The sequence below is a fragment of the Pseudopipra pipra genome, chromosome 1 (genome assembly GCF_036250125.1).
Source record: "Pseudopipra pipra isolate bDixPip1 chromosome 1, bDixPip1.hap1, whole genome shotgun sequence".
NCBI classification, from domain to species: domain Eukaryota; kingdom Metazoa; phylum Chordata; class Aves; order Passeriformes; family Pipridae; genus Pseudopipra; species Pseudopipra pipra.
In genome coordinates this window covers 13,254,587-13,273,679 of record NC_087549.1, presented here as the reverse complement: position 1 = coordinate 13,273,679, position 19,093 = coordinate 13,254,587, and the positions used below count along the sequence as shown (strand labels likewise).

At 38.1% G+C, this 19,093-nt stretch overlaps 1 protein-coding gene across 3 annotated transcripts in view; it reads left to right on the top strand.

Annotated features, from left to right (window-relative positions):
• COL14A1 (collagen type XIV alpha 1 chain) overlaps positions 1-19,093 on the top strand; it is a 115,385-nt gene that overhangs the window by 39,185 nt on the left and 57,107 nt on the right. For 2 of the 3 annotated variants that reach the window (XM_064645870.1, XM_064645852.1), the window contains exons 10-19: positions 259-407; positions 1,121-1,250; positions 5,925-6,070; positions 7,384-7,513; positions 10,552-10,691; positions 12,304-12,430; positions 13,404-13,543; positions 16,580-16,712; positions 17,883-17,954; positions 18,671-18,822. In XM_064645870.1, the coding sequence (XP_064501940.1) occupies positions 259-407; positions 1,121-1,250; positions 5,925-6,070; positions 7,384-7,513; positions 10,552-10,691; positions 12,304-12,430; positions 13,404-13,543; positions 16,580-16,712; positions 17,883-17,954; positions 18,671-18,822 (1,319 nt within the window). The remainder of the gene's footprint in view (positions 1-258; positions 408-1,120; positions 1,251-5,924; positions 6,071-7,383; positions 7,514-10,551; positions 10,692-12,303; positions 12,431-13,403; positions 13,544-16,579; positions 16,713-17,882; positions 17,955-18,670; positions 18,823-19,093) is intronic. The other variant, XM_064645862.1, reaches the window with a different exon arrangement.

The following is a 19,093-nucleotide window of genomic DNA, read 5'->3' as shown; positions in this document are numbered from 1 at the left end:
GAGGAAGGACAGGAAGGCTTAGTTTTGTGTTTTGTCTTTTTCATTTAAAGGTTTATGAAAGACCGGGGAAGCTTAGGCCCGGTGAAACTCCATGTGCAGTACTCATTATGACTTATTTGTTTCCTTGAAAATAACCTAAGTGAGTGTGTAGTAGCCACACTACTGATGAGGAGTGATCTTTAGAGCTTCAGCAAATACAACAAACCAAATAATCATTACGCAGAAGGGAATAAAAAAATTTTGTTGTCTCTAACCTAGGAACAATTGCTTCACTTGGGGCTCCTTCGGATTTGGTCACATCAGAGGTAACAGCTAGAGGATTCCGGGTTAGCTGGACCCATGCACCAGGCAAAGTGGAAAAATACAGGGTTGTGTACTATCCCACTCGAGGAGGACCACCGGAAGAGGTAACAGGAGGAAAAGCTTCCCAGAAATTTTTAATGCAACAGCAGCAAGTAACCAGACAGGAGATCCATGGTCTTATTTTAAATCTACCCTGAAATTCCTTGTGTGGGCTCTGAAGCCCACTACAGAAAGGAGATTGATCACACTGGATGGTGACGAAGGTTAGGTAGTAACTAGGCTGCTTTTCTGTCTACGATGTAAAGTAAAGGAATAAAGTGTAAAAATAAGCACTTTCAGGGGATGGGGTAAAATCTCCACATTTTTCTTACACGTACAGTTACTTAAACCAGTTCTGTAGTTTCCTGCTGCACCCATCTGTTTACAAGAACAGAAGAGGTAGGAGTTGATGGCAAGGCAGATTTTCAGTTCTAAGAAAATAATTATTCATAAGAGAAGATGATATGTGTGTACATTTTGGGACACTTACAATTTGTCATGCAAAATTTGGAGAGAGGTGATTATTTGAGTAGGACTTGAGCATTTTGGAGACAGGGAAAAATGCAGTGGAACAAGTTTCTCACTTTATCTGACAGCTTATAAAATTGAGTGGAATGGCAAAGAGCAAAGGGATTGAACTAAGATTATATTTTGTCTCCTTTTTTCCTTTTTACTAGAAATGCCAATGTAAAAATTGCCTGAAAGAGGAATTGATTGATTTGAGGATAATATGGTTAGTTTGCTTAATGCATATTTAGTGAAATTTTCTTTTAAACAGGTTGTGGTAGATGGAAGCGTATCAACAGCAGTTCTGAAAAACCTGATGTCTTTAACTGAATACCAGATAGCTGTATTTGCCATATACTCAAATGCTGCTAGTGAGGGCCTCCGTGGAACAGAAACTACACGTAAGTATCTTTAGCATCTTTGTTGCAGATTTGATTGTCTGCATTTTATCAAACTGTGTAAGTGTTAGTCTTTTTGAAAAAGAAATACAGAAGGGAGTCTTTTTCAATTTAGCTTATTTTAGTGCATTTGCTTTAAATTAATTTTAGTTTGAATTAATTCTGGGCTAAGTTCCTAAGTCCAGATTCTCTGTGAATATTTAAACACTGAGAAAGTTTTTATCTCTGGGATGAACTTGGAAGTCAATTGTATTGAACCCTAAATTGGAACATTCCTATGTGTTGGGTGTGGAACCAAACTTTATGAAGTAGGTTTGTGGCTGAAGATGATCTTGTGAGGGGAGGATTAGGTGGGACCAGAAATACCTGCATGTGATTTCCAAAGATTTTCAAAGATTTCTGTGCGTTTCTTCATCAATGATTCAATTATTTTCTGTCTGTAAAATGGTGATTTGGGATATTGTAAGACAATATTTACAGTTTCGGGTATTTGTATACAAAATGCAGTTACTTTTTTTAGAAAATATTACAGATACTAGAGAGGGAAGTAAAGAGGAACTTTAGAGTTCAGACTAGGAGACTGGAAGTCCATATGTGGACTTATGTCCATATGGGATGTATTAATAGCTGATACCTGCTGGAAGATCAGCACAGGGCTAAAGCAATCTACAAGACTTCTAGAGTGCTTTGACAACAACTTCCTGACACAATTGGTCAAGATGCCAGCAAGGGAAGGTGCTCTGCTGTAGCTGGTACTTAGAAACAAGGAAGAATTGATGTGGGGAGGAGGATGTTAAAGTCACAGGTAGCCTTGACTGTAATGATCATGAGATGGTAGAATTCAGGATTCTAAGAGGAGGGAGGAGTTTAAAAAGGAGGACCACAATTCTGGATTTCAGGATAGCAGTCTTTAGTGTCTTCAGAGATGTGCTGGGAAGAAGCTGAAGGGATATGGCCCTGGAGAGAAGAGGGATCCAGATGAGCAGCTTGATACCCAAAGATCGCATCCTACAAGGTCAAGAAAGGTCCCTACTAACAAGTAGGTAATCAACCAAAGGTGACTGGAGACCAGCATGGATAATCAAGAAACTCTTAACAGAGCTCAGACATAAAAGGAAGTTTATAAGAGATGGAAGAATAGGCAGATGACACAGAAATACAGAGTTGCTGTCTGATCTTGCAGGGATAAGTGTAGGAAAGCCGGGGCCAACTTGGAGATGAATCTGGCAAGCGATGTGAAGAGGAAAACAAATTTAGCCTTATGTAGTTCAACAAAGGGAAGTGCAAAGTCCTGCCCTGGGGAGCAACAACCCCATGTGTCAGTACACGCGGAGGGATGACCAGCTGGAAGGCAGTTCTTCAGAGAAGGACCTGGGGTCATGGTAAACAACAAGTTGACTGTGAATCAGCAAAGCACCCTTGTCACAAAGAAGGCTTCTGGATCATGATTGAAAATGAATCATTTTCATTAGAAAATGATTGTCAGCAGGTTGGGGGAGGTCATTCTTGCCCTCTGCTCAGCACTGAGGAGACCATAGCTGGATGCTGGGTCTTGTGCTGTGTTCCCCAGTGCAAGAAACGTGTGGACTTACTGTAGTGACTCCAGTGAAAGTCCACAATGATTAAGGGATAGGCACATCTTTTGTAGGAGAAGAGTCTGACACAGCTGGACTGTTCAGTTTGGGAAGAGAAGGCCCAGGTGATCTCACCAATTATGTCAAAATCCCTGATGCAAGGGAATGAAGAAGAGTGAGCCAGATGCTTCTCAGTGATGCCCACTAATAGGACAAGAGCCAATAAGCACAAATTAAAAACTCATGAAATTAAATTTGAACAGGAGAATATACAGTTTTATTGTGATGGTGGTCAAACAGTGGGATAGGTTGTCCAGAGAGGCTGTGGAGTCTGCATCTCTGGAGATATTTAAAACCCAACTAGAAAAGGTTCTGAGCAACCTGCTTTAGCTGACTCTGACTGAACAGGAAAGTTAGTTAGACCAGATGATCTCCAGAGGTGACTTTCATACTAAATGGTTATTTGATTCTGTGTCAGTGCAGATCTTCATGACCTGAAAATAAAACATAATAATATAAAATTATTTGAGACTTCTCAATTGGTCTCAGTCTCCCAAGATGTCATCTCCAGCCATATTACACCCCACAACACAATGTTAGGACCTGTTTAATTTATTGAGGCAGAGGGAGCAGTCACATACTGAGCCAACAGGATTGTTTTGTACTGCACCTGGAATTCCTTTGAAGTCACCCAGTCAAGTTCTGACGGAGCCCAGTCCTGCTGACTTTCTGAGATGTGATCAAATCACACCCCAGGGTCATGCAGCATCAAGCAATTTATACATCTGTCTTTGATAGTGTGTTGGAAGTAATAGTCTGACATGTACAAGTATTAATCACTCCACAAGCTAAAATATCTGCAATTTTGAAGTATTTTTTACTATCCTAATGGAGAATTATGGAAAATTGTACTTTACATTCCTGCCTTTGTGTGAGATACTGACAGATGAAAGTAGTCACCAATTGCATTTGTGTTCATATAGAACACTGAAAATGGTTTACGGGTATCTAAACAGATGTATGTATATGCATAATGTACAGATAATTAGAATGTTTTGTGACTTTAAGGATTGCTTCTAACTTGAAATAAATATGAAATCCATTCACATTTTAATTTTGCTGCAAATATATATTTTACCTGGTATAGTTTATTCTAATAACATGGATAAATTAAACTGACTAAAAACAATTGGAATAAACTAAACCAGCATTATCTACTAGATATTCATATTTGAGATTCTGAACTCCTCAGCTGAAAATTCCAGTAGAAAATACCATGTTTTATTTCCAGTCACCTCTTCATTAATCTATTATTATCTAGATATAGTATCTAATATATCTATTGCCAGGATATCTTCCAGTTCTTGTTGAGAGATAAAATACAAGTCACAAGTTAGGAAATATTTTTCTTATGGATTTTTAGAATTAAAATAAGGAAAAGTACAGGTGATGGATACTCTGTCTCTGATTCTGGGGCAGTTTGAGTAGGAATGAGACACTGTGGAACCAAGTGCCTTCAGGATATCTCAACATGTAGTTTCTTGCTGTAAGTATCAGAGATCTGAATGGAGCTCTGAGCAAAGAGTCTGAAGTACACTTGAAAATATTCATGGGCAGTTTCTCCCTGTAATGAGAGGAGTTGTGAGAATTCATAGGAATATAAATCAACACAAGAACAAGGATTTAAATAGGATGGAGGTAGGTTATTAAAGGTTTGGAAGTGTAGATGGGTAACCTGGAAGTAGAAACCTAAAGAGAGATGTAGGTTGAAGTTCTGCCACCACTTACAGACTGAGTGAATGGCCTCAATGAACAAGAGGCTAGCTTGGTGTTGTACATGGGGAGTTAAGAGCTCTGTTAGAGCTTGTTGAACACAGTATAAGGGATAAACTATTTCTTGGAGAAATCAGCTAGACAGGGTGCAGTTTTTGTTTGGACAAGGAGATTAGTGAAGCTCTGTGATTGTAGTTAGAATTTGTTGCTGAATCTTTGTTTGCAGATCAGATTCTTCAGAAGTATACAAAGAAGAGCTTAATAGCAGTTTAACATCCTGCTTATTATGGTCTCTCTTAGTTCCTAATATTAAAGGCTTGATATCAGTTAGCAATAGCCCTCTGTTTTTTTCAGACCCTTTCAGTCATTTTAGGGACTTAGAAGTTCCAAAAGAGAAGTCAAAGTTCCCTCATATCTCTCCAGTGACTGGATATTTTGGTGGGATCTCTAAATGGTGTAACAGCAGTTAAGAGACCTTGGGATGTTATTTTGTGAGAGGAAGAAAGTGAGGACAACAGGGAAGTGCAAAATGCTACTCTAAAGAGTTACAGAAATGCAAATAAATATTCAGGAACCCAGACTGGTGTTCTGTTCTGTATCAGCGCCTTAAATTCACAAGTAAACCTCCTAATATTGGTTGAATTTCACTCAGCCTGCTCTCACTTGCCAGGTTATTATTCACCATGATTTGCAATGGATGATCTTGCCCACATTTGCATTATCCCACTGACACAGGCCTTGGAGCCAGTTTGGACAGTCCAGGCCTTAAACATGCAACAGTTTATAGTCTAAATATTTTGACATGTGCAATGTGCTCATCCCGGATTTTCTCCAGGGTTTTGTACCTCGTGGCTGTCACACCCATGCTCTGGCTTGGGAACTATTCCCAGCAAGAGCCATCCCTTAAAAATACTACTGGTTCCTAATAGCAACCCTGTATATTCTTCAACAGTGATTGGTAATCCTCCTTCAGATCAGGGAGAAGGAAGAGTGAGATCAGAACAGAGCAATTGGTGCAATTTGGTGCTCAAAGAACAGCAATCCTCCTACTCGAAGTATTCAGAGCCATTTAGGACAAATAGCTGAAATGCTTTCTAAGGCATATCTCTTCCCTGGCATTAGAATTGGTTTAGGTCATAATTTCCTTGTTTGTCTAGTTCTGCGATCTCTTATGTACCAATCATCTCTTCATAGCTGTAGCATACAGACAGTACTTCCATGCGTGGAGATAGCTGTATTCCTTTGTGTTTCCTGGGGTAAAATAAACTCTGAATAATAGCTGGTTGTTCAAGTGAGACAACTGAATTGACTCTCTCTTGTTCCACTGTAGTCGCCTTGCCAATGGCATCGGATCTGCAGTTGTACGATGTGTCGCAGAGCAGCATGAGAGTGAAGTGGAACGGAGTAGCGGGTGCCACAGGTTACATGATCCTATATGCTCCCCTCACAGAAGGATTGGCAGCAGATGAGAAAGAGGTGATGTATTGTGCTTTCATTTGTATAGCAGTTATTAAAAAAATCAGTCTTTTAAAGAATAAACTAGTGTCCTTTAACCTCCAACTTGATCGGCAAATACTTTGCAGTTTTTTCCATGACTACATCAAGTACTGTATATGTTACAGACTATGAATAAAGTGCAAGTGCCAGTTGGTTATTTTTATATGTCGTTGTCATAAAAATGCAACAACTTCAACTGAATTTAAGTGACCCTTTTGAAATTATGTATGAGATGATACTGTTATCATTGTATAAGACTAACACTCAAAGGAAGAAAGAAAATAAAGTAAAACTAAGATATTTTCTAAGTGTGCTATCTGAAGAATATGAACTTTAGCCTTTGTTCTCATCAGGGCCTTTAAATGTAAATACCATTTGTAGGTCTGACGTTCATTGTTTTTTTCTTTTAGTTCTGTTCAGCCTTTACTTTTAAATTTAAAAATAATGCCTTCCATCAAAAGTGATTTTAGAACACATTATTTAGAAGGAAAAGAAGGTGGGACAGGGCAAAGTCTAGTCTTTTGTCACTAAAATAGTAAAACCAATAGACTTTTCTAAAGTTGCTAGCATAGTTCCAACTTAACTTCTGATCTAGGATTTTAAAGTTTTTATGCTCAAGTTTCTGTATGTATAATTAAGGTTATGTACAACATCTGCGTTCAAGCAGAAACACTCAAAAGCATGCAGGGGCATGTGAGCTTTCAGTGCAGGAAGCTACTGAAAGCTGGTATAGACTTGTGCTGTCTGATAAATGAGTGGCTGTGAGCACTGTATTCTGTTAAAAATGGGGCCTCCCTGAGAACTAGGTGGTTCAGGAGGCCTAAGCTTTACCTTAAAGAAATAAATATAGTCAGTCCATATGGCCCTCTGTGAAAGGTGGAGAAGGAAAATGATGCACACCTCAAACAGCAACAAATCTGAACCTCAGTGGGAATGGAAATCAGCTCCTCCAGTGATTTCATGTGATTTTCAGATCTGTGACCGAAGATGAAACAAAAGGTAGCTGGAAATGAAAAGGCCTTAGTTCTGGAGAACTAGCAATTTCGTTATTGCTAGTATGAGTAGTGACTTTTAAAGCCCTCTTACCTATGTGTTTGGCTTTTTGACAATTTTGATGTTTCAATTATTGTGCAATATCCCCAAATCTTGAGCAAAGTACTGCAGACACAGTATCAGACAAACGCTCAGCAGAGCATTTGATCACATATCTAATTTCAAGTGTGTAATTAGTATTCTTCCCTATTATGAACTGTTTCAGAAATAATGTGTCTTTTTTGTCATGGGGTTTTTAGATAAAAATTGGGGAGGCCTCAACAGATCTTGAACTGGATGGACTGTTGCCAAATACAGAATATACAGTCACAGTTTATGCCATGTTCGGAGAAGAAGCCAGTGATCCCCTTACAGGACAAGAAACTACATGTAGGTAGCACATATCTATATATCTATCAGTTCAGTGTTAATAGACCTTCCAAACAGTCTCTGAACATATTAGACCAGGCATTTGATTTTAAAATCTGATTTGAATAGTCCATTGGGCTCTTAACTGTACTTCAGTTTCTCTGAGTGAATGCTTAATTTTCCAAACTTGCCGACGGTGATTGAAGGTCATCACATAGCTCTAAATTGATTGGCTCTAAATTGAGATTGCTCTGTTTAGCCTCCTGTAGCTAGAGAACCAGGTGTGTGGGGGAGCCTGCTCAGAAGGAGAAAGTCATTGCTCTGGCTCAGTAGTAGTACAGACAGAAAAGAAGCAAAAACAAGATTTCTGTCCAACCCCTGCTGCCCAACATCTGGTTAAGAAAGGGTTGGAAAGTGCCTGTGCGTTCATGATAGATGATGTGTTTTTAATAAGCAGCAAGAATTTTGCCAGCTAAATTCTGTCCCCTGCAGTCTGTACACAGCCCTTTATGTCAACTCCCTAAAAAGCCTCAGCGTTTGGAAGACAAAGGATTTAAAAATAAGTGATTGTGGTGCTGCTGGGCTATTTCTGGGACTGCATTCAGTGTTGCTCCCAGCAGTGGAGTGAGTGCATCCTCTTGTTTTGTACTCCTGGCATGAGTGACTTGGGCAATGTGAAAGTGACTTGCATTTAATAGGTGAGAGAAGTTCGGGCATGTGAATGCTAAGAAAAGGAAAGCCCAGAGCAATTGTTTGTAAGATCAGCAAGCAATAGGGGAAGGAGCTCTAGGAATGGTGTTTGCCAGGTCTTCTCTAGTAGGTCATTTGTAGACAGACAAGTGTCAATAGTGAATTACTGCAACCTGGGCATGTTTGTGGACTTGAAATGAGTGTAGAGGATTCCCTGCTGGAAGATCGAATTTTTGGCTCTGTCCCTTTCTCCTTCTCTTTGTGTCGCACTCCTTGTCTCACACACGCCTCCCTGCCTGCACCCCCCACTCTGGCTTTTGGTTGATATCTGACCAATATCTGGTTTTCATTTCTCCTAAACAGTAGTTTATGTAGTTTATGACTGTGCCAGTCTGAATTCACTTCATACCATATGATCTTGGAGACTGCACAACACTAAACCTGACTAACACATTGGATGGAAGATCACATACAAATTCCAGATACTTTGGCACAAACTGAAGTTTCCTGGCCGCTGTCTGATCACAGAAGCTAGTAACATATATTAGTCAGCCCATCATATTACTGCTGCTACCAGACCAGAATAAAAAAGAAACCCTAACTACTCTGCAATCTTCATTTATTTTTAGACTGACACAATGCAGCCATCTCTGGTCTTTATCACTGTAATATGAAAAAAGATTGATTCTTTCATATACAGCTATTCAATAAAGCTCTCTGCTAACAGACTTTGATGGATCAGGCAGCGAGGCAATCTAGGAGGAAGAAAGCTCTTAGTGATCACACCTGTCAGTGTTCAACACTAATATCTTCACTGTCCGTATTCTGATTTAAGCTACTTTTTTTTTTTTTTTTTAGTTTTTTTTTTTTCTTTCAATGGTTATTTCTGGCTTACAACTTCTGAATAGGCTTCTTAGTATTTTTTTCCTGGAGTTTATATCTGCCTGAAGAGTGATCTGCCAAATTTGCTGTAGTATTACATGTAGTATCTGATAATCTGTATTTAGTAAATAATATTCTGCACACTGTATCATCTTGGTTACTGTAGCAAAACCTTTCTCCATGCCAAACAGAGACATGATCATCAAGCTCCTTCTGGGGCGTAATTTCATTTTGGGGCCAGGATTCATCCAAGACTCACTGTAAATATCACGTAAGTGATATTTACAGGACTGCCTGTCTGATTGAGAGCAATGTCGTCAGGAGATTGGTTCCAGAAAAGAGCTGAGACTGAAGCATTTTGTTGTATGACCTGGATGGTGGAGTGAAATGCATTCTACAACTGACAGAAAGTAGAAAGGAAAGCCAGCACGTGATACTCCCTTCACTAGACTCAGGGGAATATACTGAATGCCAGAATGTGTGGCAAACCCATTTAGTACAATTCCAATGTGTTCCCGTCTTCTCTATTCTCAGAGCCAAGTTGACTGTTCCTCGGCTGGTTGCAGATTCTGAATTGATACACAGCTAAAGATCCCACATAATATATGAGGGGTTTAAAATCTGTGCTTTTTCCCATGTGTTCTTGTGTGAGGGAAGCAGCTTCTGAAGTGCTGATATTTATCTGTCCACATGGATTGGAGTGTGTGTGTGAAGGCAGGATGGATAGGGAGAGGTTTCACAATTCAGAGGAAAGTAGCAGATGTTGGGCTAATACAGAACCTACTGCTGAGAGTAACAGACAGCACAAATTGCTTTCTGTGGTGTGACAGAAAAGTGGGTGAAATCTGAGACTTTCTCTTGCATGACCTCATTTTCCTTCAGCCCATGACAGTCCAGGAATAAATAGTAGATAAATATGGCTTTGACTGGGGTTGCTGTTAGGAAACAGCTTCTTTCTGTAGTAAAAGAGAAAAGATCAAGTAAAGGTAAAAAAATAGCATGTTTGGAAATCTTCTGAGCTAGTTATACTTACATAAACTTACTTTTATGTCAGGAACTTTTAGGATTCAGAAAGTTTTTTGCCAATATACTATGGCCAAGAAATATTTTTGCTGGGATACACATAAAAAACAAATGCAAATAGGATAAAGATCTAGTTGAATTAACTTAATTCACAAATACTAACACAAATTTATTGCAAGCTTTGTGTAAGCTAGGTCTTGCTGTGATATCTGCAATGAACAATTGCATAATTTCTTTGTTTTTCAGTATTAATTGAGATGCATTTAGCAAAACTGAAAGTTCTGTGCCAATGAAGAGCTAAGCCATTTTACCTGCCTTTAAGTACTTTTATATCTCTGTTGATGTAGGTCTTTTAATAGAAATATTAGTGATAAAAACTTTTGAATGGAAAATATATTATTTATTTTCAAGACATAGCTAAAACTTGGAATCACTTTCATGGTTTTATCTCTTTTCATTTCAAGTGCCTCTAAGTCCACCAGCAAATTTGAGATTTTCTGACGTTGGACACAGTAGTGCTAAGCTAACATGGGATCCTGCTTCCAAAAATGTAAATGGCTATCGCATCATGTATGTTAAAACAGATGGAACAGAAACCAATGAGGTAAATTATTAGCACCTCTTTTTCCTTAACCAATCTCAAACCTCCCCAAACTTCTGTGATTATTAAGGATAATGTTTATAAACAAAAATTACAAGCTTGCAAGCTGTAAAAAAAGATTCGCTAGAGAATTCTGCATCTTGGTGCAAAGAAGAGTTTGTTGGTATTGGATATATGTGTTTGTGGGGGACAGTACTCTGAACTTCTTACATATCAGAACAGTCATTTGCTGGGGCACTACTGAAGGAAACTACTCAAGTGAACAATGGTCTGTACGAGCATGATCTTGACTAAATGTATGGTATGCAAATATTTATTCTTGGTTCAGTTCAGATGATAAGTCTTTTGATGTATCATGTCATGGACTCAAGCTTATTCAAAAAGACTGAAGGCTTCATCACATTTCCTTAACATTTATTGCTCTAATTATATATTGAAAACTCTCTTCCTAGAAAAAGGATTTGGCTTGAACAGAGTGCTTAGATGATACCAAGTTGTTCTAACTTACACTCTTGCATTTAATAATTTGCTTATGCAGTATTTAGTTATGACTTGTTATTGAAGGTGTTTTATAATACCTTTTAGCAGCATAAATTCTGTGATACAATGAAAAATGTGGTGGAATGATTAATACAGAAATATTAATGCAGAAATCTGAAAAAATACAGAAAGTTTAAAGAGTGGATTTGATTATGAAAACAGTCCAGATCCCTTACAAAATAAGTTGTCACGGATAACTTAGGCCTCAAAAAAAAAAAAGTCTTTAATAGTAGTTATCTGTGATTATGTTTCTTTTGGGACATATCTGGCCTTTCATCCATATGAGATGGAATGTTTGTATTGAACCTGAAGAAACAGTTGCCAGCTTTGGAAGGGAGCATACCAGTGCAATGTTTTGTGTCTTTTGTGTCTTCTAGGTCCCTTAAAACTTAAATTAGAAATCATTTGACCTCTTCCTATTGATTACCCTTAATATAGATAATATGCCTGATTGTACTCCTCACAGTGGTATTTGAACATCTCAGGCTCCCGATACTTATGCTTTTTATTGCAAGTGAATGTTCAGTTCACTTTTCCTTTGCGTCTGTTCAAAGAGCAGGTGGCATTTTTTTGTTTGCTCGGCATTGGTAGAACTTCCTCTGTGGTGCTGAGCTACATGACACTGCATAGTTGGACTGATAAGCTGTTTATACAGCTTTGAGTTTTATGTCCCTGGCAGAGTCAGTTAACTGCATCCTGGAGAAAGACCAGGTGTAACTGTCATGTTGTCTCTTGGCAAATGTTAAACGTCACGGTTTATGCAGTCTTTGTCCATGATAAGGGATTGGATTTAATAGCTCAAAAAGTCATCAGTGCTGATGCTAGCTAGAGTTAGGCTACCAAGTCTGAATTTTCCTTTTCCATGATTTGTCATAAGCAAAATTTTCCTTTTCTGTAGTTTGTCTATTTTAACTGATTTTGTCAGCTCTTATGGCCCTGAGTTGCTAATAGTTTCACAGAATTTCTCTACTGATTACATGACATTCTCTTTCTGTATGATTATTACCCAGCAGAATTTCAGACACTGATAATGTATTGTGTGGTCAATATCTATTGCAAGTTATGCTTTCTCTAGGTGGAAGTTGGTCGTGTTTCAACCCATACTCTGAAAAGTTTGGCACCCCTTACAGAGTATACTGTTGCAATTTTCTCCCTGTATGATGAAGGACAATCTGAACCGCTTACTGGCAGCTTTACCACGAGTAAGTATTGCCGAGCTTTTGAAGGCTTTCCAAGAAGAAATTTTATACTCTCTTACGTTATTGGAAAGTAAGATTAGTTACAGCAAGTGTCTCTGGCTGTGAATTCAGATATATGGAATACTTTCTGTTATTTTCATTGGTGTTTTTGGCTTCTTTGCTCCCTTATTGTGGAGTCAATTGCCTCTTTACTCACATGAGTAATCTCTTGACATCATGAAAACATCTCCACAGCATTCTGAAGCGTTATTCAGTGTGATGGCATTTGTATCTCCAGCTGAAGTTTAAGGAGTTTTGAATCATATGTTTAACCAGTGAACTATTTAGGCACTAAAGGGTAGAACCTTATATACATACAGATGAACTACATCAAAAGGAGAAAATATAAGGCATTTAAGGTTCCTGTAGTTTGTGTAGCATAGTTATAGTTTCTGTAACTGTAGTTCTGCATCAAACAAACAGCTGATGACACATATTAATGCTTTCCAACACAACAATGGGAAGAGAAAGACTTTGAGGGAGGAAAGATGAGGTGAAAGAGGAAGGAACAAGGTAGGTATGGAACAGAGGTTGATACTCACATGCAAAGTGCAAATGGAAATAGACACAGAGTCCAAAAAGGGCAGAGATTGGGACTTTGCTTTGAGATGGAAGGAAAGAGCATGGTGCATAGAGCTCTGAGCAAAGGAGAGGGACTGAGGGACTGAGGGTTGAATGCAGCTCCATCAGTGAAGAGAGGACAAGGAGGTTTGTCCAGTTAGAATAGGCAGAGTCTACTCCCCTTCCCAAACTACAGACCCACTTCCCTAAGTACAAGTAAGTGTGTAAAGAATTCTCTAGTGCCTTTGTTGCCTACCTCTCATGTTATACTCTTTTTAACAAACTGCAAGTAAAATGGTATGTGTCTAACATTGCCATCTATGGAAGTCTCAGAGAATAATTTACTCACACTTTTCTTTTGTCTAATATTTTGCAGAAAGAGTTCCAGCTCCCCAGCATTTGGAAATTGATGAAGCATCAACAGATAGTTTTAGGGTCAGCTGGAAGCCCACCTCATCAAATATTGCTTTTTACAGATTGGCATGGATTCCTTTGGATGGGGGGGAATCCGAAGAGGTAAATTGCCTTAATTTTCTGAGGGGGTGAAAAGGAAGAGCGAATTCCATTCTAATGACACCTGTGCCGCAACTTTTGCCATTTAAATATGTCCAGCTGATTTACAGAGAAATCTGCCCCTCTGCAAAGCTCTCTAAACAAAAATCAAACCAATATTCCAGTTTCGTTTTGAAGAGGAAGTGAGGAAATAAGAGATCTTTTGTGAATGATCAGTCTTATCTGTAATGTGCCAACTGCCACAGAACTAGCATTGTTGTTTGATGTCACTTCAGTTTTCAGACGTTCATATTCTTCACTTTGCTGTAAAAATGGTGGCAGTAGCTGAGCAAGAGTAGCATAAAGCTCAAAATTTTTCTAATGTGCTTGCCACAGTAAAGTTGCCTGTGAAGCCTTAGTTATGTAATGTTACAAAGGAAAAAGTTTACAGACAGTAAATTTATTATATTGTTCCTTTATTCCTCTTTTACAGTTCTGTCTCTTTTTTCCCCCTCATGCTGTATCTTTTGCTTTAAGCCCTTGTGTGTCTCATCCATAGTGCCCTTTTCATCAGATGGAATTTTTAAATGATTTTTCATCCCTTTAGCTTTTCCTTTTTTATTATCTTTTTCCAAATAGAAAAAGACAGACACTTTCTCTCACTTTCCCAATTTTCATAGTCTGCTTCATTTCCTCTTTCCCTTTTCTTCTTTATTTACTCATCATTTTGGCTTCTTTTGTAATTCTCAGTATTTGATGACTCTCATACATCTTGCTCTCTTGGCATCAACAATGTGAGAAGAGGCCACATCTGCAAACTGTTTATCTGGGTACAGAACTCGGGGGAAAGATGACATTTCCCACCTGGCCCTAGGTTTCATGCATTGTTTTGTCATCCATTAGGGCAGAAAGCAGTCGATTTAGCTTAGATTATGTGTCATTTTTTTCTGTAAATTTAACTTAGCCTAATTCTTTCCTCCCTTTTACCTAGTGAGAGGTATTCATGCAAGAAAGAAAGAAATTAGAGGATTGAGCAGGGAAAAGAAGGAGTTGGCAGATGAGTGAGTGGACATAGGTCGTTCTCTAGCACTTTGTTCTGCAGTAGATGAACTGATTTGTTTCTATTTAAGTTCCAGTGAGTAGCTGCCAGTGAACCCCTTTAAGACATGTGCTTTTTAAAGTGAAATTCAAGGTATCTGTGTTCTTCGAGTGTGAGAATAAATTATTAAGAAATATTTGAACTGCTAAGGTTCCACTTCTTCATTGTATTCACTATGAACTGCTGGAGGCCCTAATATTTTAGCATGTTGAAATATTAAAAACGCCCAAGCTGCCTTCTTGTTCTCCTTGCATGACCTCTCTAATGGGGTCAGGTCCAGGATAGCACAATACCTCCGGGCTGTTCCCTCTTTAAGCTTCTTTCCCAGCTAAGTGATCAGTCATGCAGAGAAACAACATGCACTCCCTCTGTCTTTATTCCAAGACCCAACTTGCCAATTAGCTGAGTGGGGTCAGGGGGTGGTGGTGAATTACACACCTCTCAGTTCACTTCACCCACACTGCTGATGGGTAAGGAGGGTTCAGTGGGGTGTTAGCACTAAAAAGCCAGAATAAATTTAAGAGTGACCTTTACAGTAGAGAATGCATGCTGCTATACTTGTGTGCTTTTTTCTGGTTTTTGTCCTGCCCACTTGAAAGTTCAGCACTTTGTGATGGTTTTTTGTGAGCTACATTGGCAGGGAGTGGAGGGTGATGCTTCAGAAAGTATGCCAAAATTAAGTGTGAGACAGTAACAATGTATAGATATTTTATAAATATTTGATACACAACTAGAGGCTCTGGGGAGTTGAAAAGGAAGGCATTGCCTGTATCTACTTAGTATACAGCTAATTTCACTCAAAGCTTGTTCCTGAAATTTTCCTGAGAAAATCTGTGCCAGAAAGTGCGCAGCATGGGATGCCTGATTCATTACTTGATAGTTGTAGAAGGCATGGCCCCAACTCATTTCTTTCTGCTTTTGATTTTTGTATTTGAGTTCAGAAGGTCTGATCTCAAATTGTGTTATGGGTCCCTTTTCCCCAGGACCAACTCAGGAAATCTCCTGTGGTAGTTAAAAGAATGAAGTGGGATTCACTGTTTCTGCTAACCACTGCGGTAGATTGCAGCACATATCTATTGTTTGATTTTCGTTATAAATCTAACTTTGATGTTGTGTATATAGTGACCACCTTTAAAAACTTGGCAGTGTTAACCTAGAAAAAGGCTGTTTTACTGTAGTATCTGTCTGCATAACCTAAAAACTATTCCCAAAACTGGTCAGCCCATTTCTCCAGAATTACTGCTCAGGCTCCTAAAGCACTCTGCTTTATACTCCCTTGCTCTCCAGCTCCTCCCCATCTGTTGATATCTTCCAATAAAATAAATGAAACACAAAAAAATCTGAAGTGGTACTTTCTGCTTACAGTTAACATTGCACATGTAATCTTCTGCTGCTGTCAAAGGTAGAAATAAGGAAAATTACTATTTAACACTTCACACCATATAGCAAACTTCTCATCAGGGCATCTCTCCTAATCCCCAAATCTGCAGCAGATATTCTTTCAAGTTGCATTCAGAAATGTGGAATCATAACTGGGATTACAGTTCTGGTATAGAAACATTTTGTAAGGCTGTGGAGATGCTGAATGCATTTGTCATAACAGTGCTTGAATGGTATGAATGTGAATGAAAGTTAATCTACCTTTTTATATTGCTTTAATTGATAACTGTTTTGAATTGTAGTAATTTTTCAAAAAAAAAGCATATGTTCAGCTTTAGCAATTAGTTAGTTGTGGGTGAAAGCATGAGACTATACATTTAAAATATTCTTGAGTGTTTTTTTCCCAGATGTACTCTGTGATACTTTTTATTTCAATATGGCTAATAATTTTTTTGGGCAGATCTGAGTGTAGATATAATTTATTTTAAAGGAGAATTAATTTTCCTTCTTTCATTGTAGTCAGTTAATGTAAATTAATCAAATGCAGAACTGATGTTCTTTAATCTTGCTGTGTTACTTAGGTTGTCATAAATGGAGATGCAGACAGTCACGTTATAGAGGGTTTGTTGCCTGACACAGAATATGAAGTTTCTTTGCTGGCAGTTTTTGATGATGAAACTGAAAGTGAAGTTGTTGCTGTTCTGGGAGCTACATGTAAGACAAACTCTTGATTGTAATTTTTAAAGATGTTTAAGTGATTTAGATTTGATGCTTATAACTTATATATAAAATATGGTTAGCTTTGGGTAGCTATAATATTGAAGAATGTGGTGGTTTAGCACCAGGGCTTTGCTGACTGTATTTTTTGCTTTTCTTGTTTAATATTATGTGGAGATGGCTTTGAATCAAAATGGTGGTTTGGCTCTCTGTCTGACCTGTGGTATTAATAACCTTTGGAACTGGGTAGATATTGTTCCATCCCACATTTCAATATTTAGTCTTTGAACAAGGTTCCTTATGAGAAGATATATCAGATTTTGGAAGAGATTTGTGTTAAGTGTTTTAAAGTAAATAATTTACAGGAAGTTCACTTAAGATGTTTGGAATTTTCAGTATTTTTTTACTTTTTTTATTTATGTAATTTTTTACTTTTTTTATTTATGTAATTTATACTCACTGGTGAATTCGCTCTTGCCTGAAATAATGGTCCAAAACAGCTTACATAGGCATCCTGTGACATTAATATGACAGTAACAAAGATAAAATTTGACAGACATGTACAGTGTATTTTGTGGTTTATAATCAAAACAGTGGCCAGTATTTCAGGAAGATTGTTCTATTCTCTTTTTATGGATAATGACTTGGTTAAGTAAACGGCTGTATTTCTTATGTATAAGTTCAAAAATTTATTTGATTTTTAGTAACTTAATAGCAGGCCTAATCTTGAACCTTCTATTAAGCAAGAGCCCTTACCCATTGAAATTATGCTAATGTTGCCCAGTGTTGCTGAGTGTACTTTCTGTTTTTTACTTGGACAGAAATAAAACACTCTGAAAAAACTTTCAATTTAATTAATCTGACAACCTTAGTAAATGGTCAAGGTGGAAGTTCAACCAGAAATCTAGGAAAATATATATGCATTGTTACTTAATTGTAGAGTTTATAATTATGTCTTATCTGTAGATCTAAGTGCTAATCCTGCAAATATATGGGCCTAAAGTAATCTAAATGAATAATTCCCTTGTAGTCTCTGAAATGCCTGAAGCGTGGGGAATACTTGTATGTGTGAGCAAATAGTTTCATTGTCATAGTTAGAAACACAAGAAAAATACTGTGACTTCCATGTCTTGTTGAATTGTTAGTGAGCTGAGTACTGTTTTTCAGTTGCAAATTCTACCAGAATGCCTTCCACAGCGACTACTACCAGTGCCACAACCTCTGAGCCCACCACAGCAGGTAAGCAGAGCAACTGCCAGCAGTTTAAATGCTGAGTGCGCAGCACTGAGGCTCCCCACAGGCACTACTAGGTCTGGGGGCAGAGAGCTGTGATACTGCTGAGGAGCTGATAACCCCAGTTTCTGATGGGAAGGGACACCACTTCACCCTTCTGTGTGTGGACAACTTCCTGCACCTGCCATGTGTGGATGAGGAGCCAACCCATCACACAGTGTAGGGACTCTGAATGATACCAGTGGTATTATGTAGGAGTACACAGATTAATTTGGAAAATTAAGATAGAATTTATCTTCCCCTTTATAAATATGAGCTTGGGAACTCTTCAGAATTTTATTTAGTTTTGGATGTTCTGTTTCTTTTCCCTGGAATTAGACTGACTTTTAAGGAATAATGTTTCTGGATTATTTATCTTCTGAAGCGTTGTAGTTTTGATTATTCTAAAGCTCCATAATCCGAGTAAGATAAACAAAGCAGATGGGATAATATATGTTAATGGCAGTATGGAATAACTATTATTTGAATAAGTGCTTACAATTTTTATGTTATTAAACCCAAGTATGACTGAAGTATATGGGTTTGCCCCATGAAGGACCTGCAGACCCACCATGACTGCAGCAGAGCTTGCAGCTACTCGTTGATAATTAGCACAATATCTAAATTATTTCAAATCTAAAAATAGAGTTGAGAAAATATTAATTAAATATTTTTGGACTTAGTTTTTCGAACAGGAATCAGAAACCTTGTTATAGATGATGAAACAACCTCAAGTCTGAGGGTGACGTGGGACATTTCAGATTATAGTGTCCAGCAGTTCAGAGTGACCTATCTCACTGCGAAGGGTGACCGTTCTGAGGAAGCGGTAAGAATGGTCTGTATGGCTTTTGTAATTGCCTTCATAAGCTTGTTTAATAATTGCTAAGACATGATCTCTTCTTATATGACACTTTTGTTGCAATTAGTAAAGGATCTGTGTTTGGTATTACTGTGAGATTGAACTTCAAAGTTCTAATTGTATAGCACCTGCTGCACTGCAGGCAACAGCAGTCAAATGTAAGATCAGGGCCCAGTCACACAGATGGTTAATGATGTCACAGTTAAAAGACAGGATGGCTGTCCTCTTTTTCCTGTATTTTTTAAAT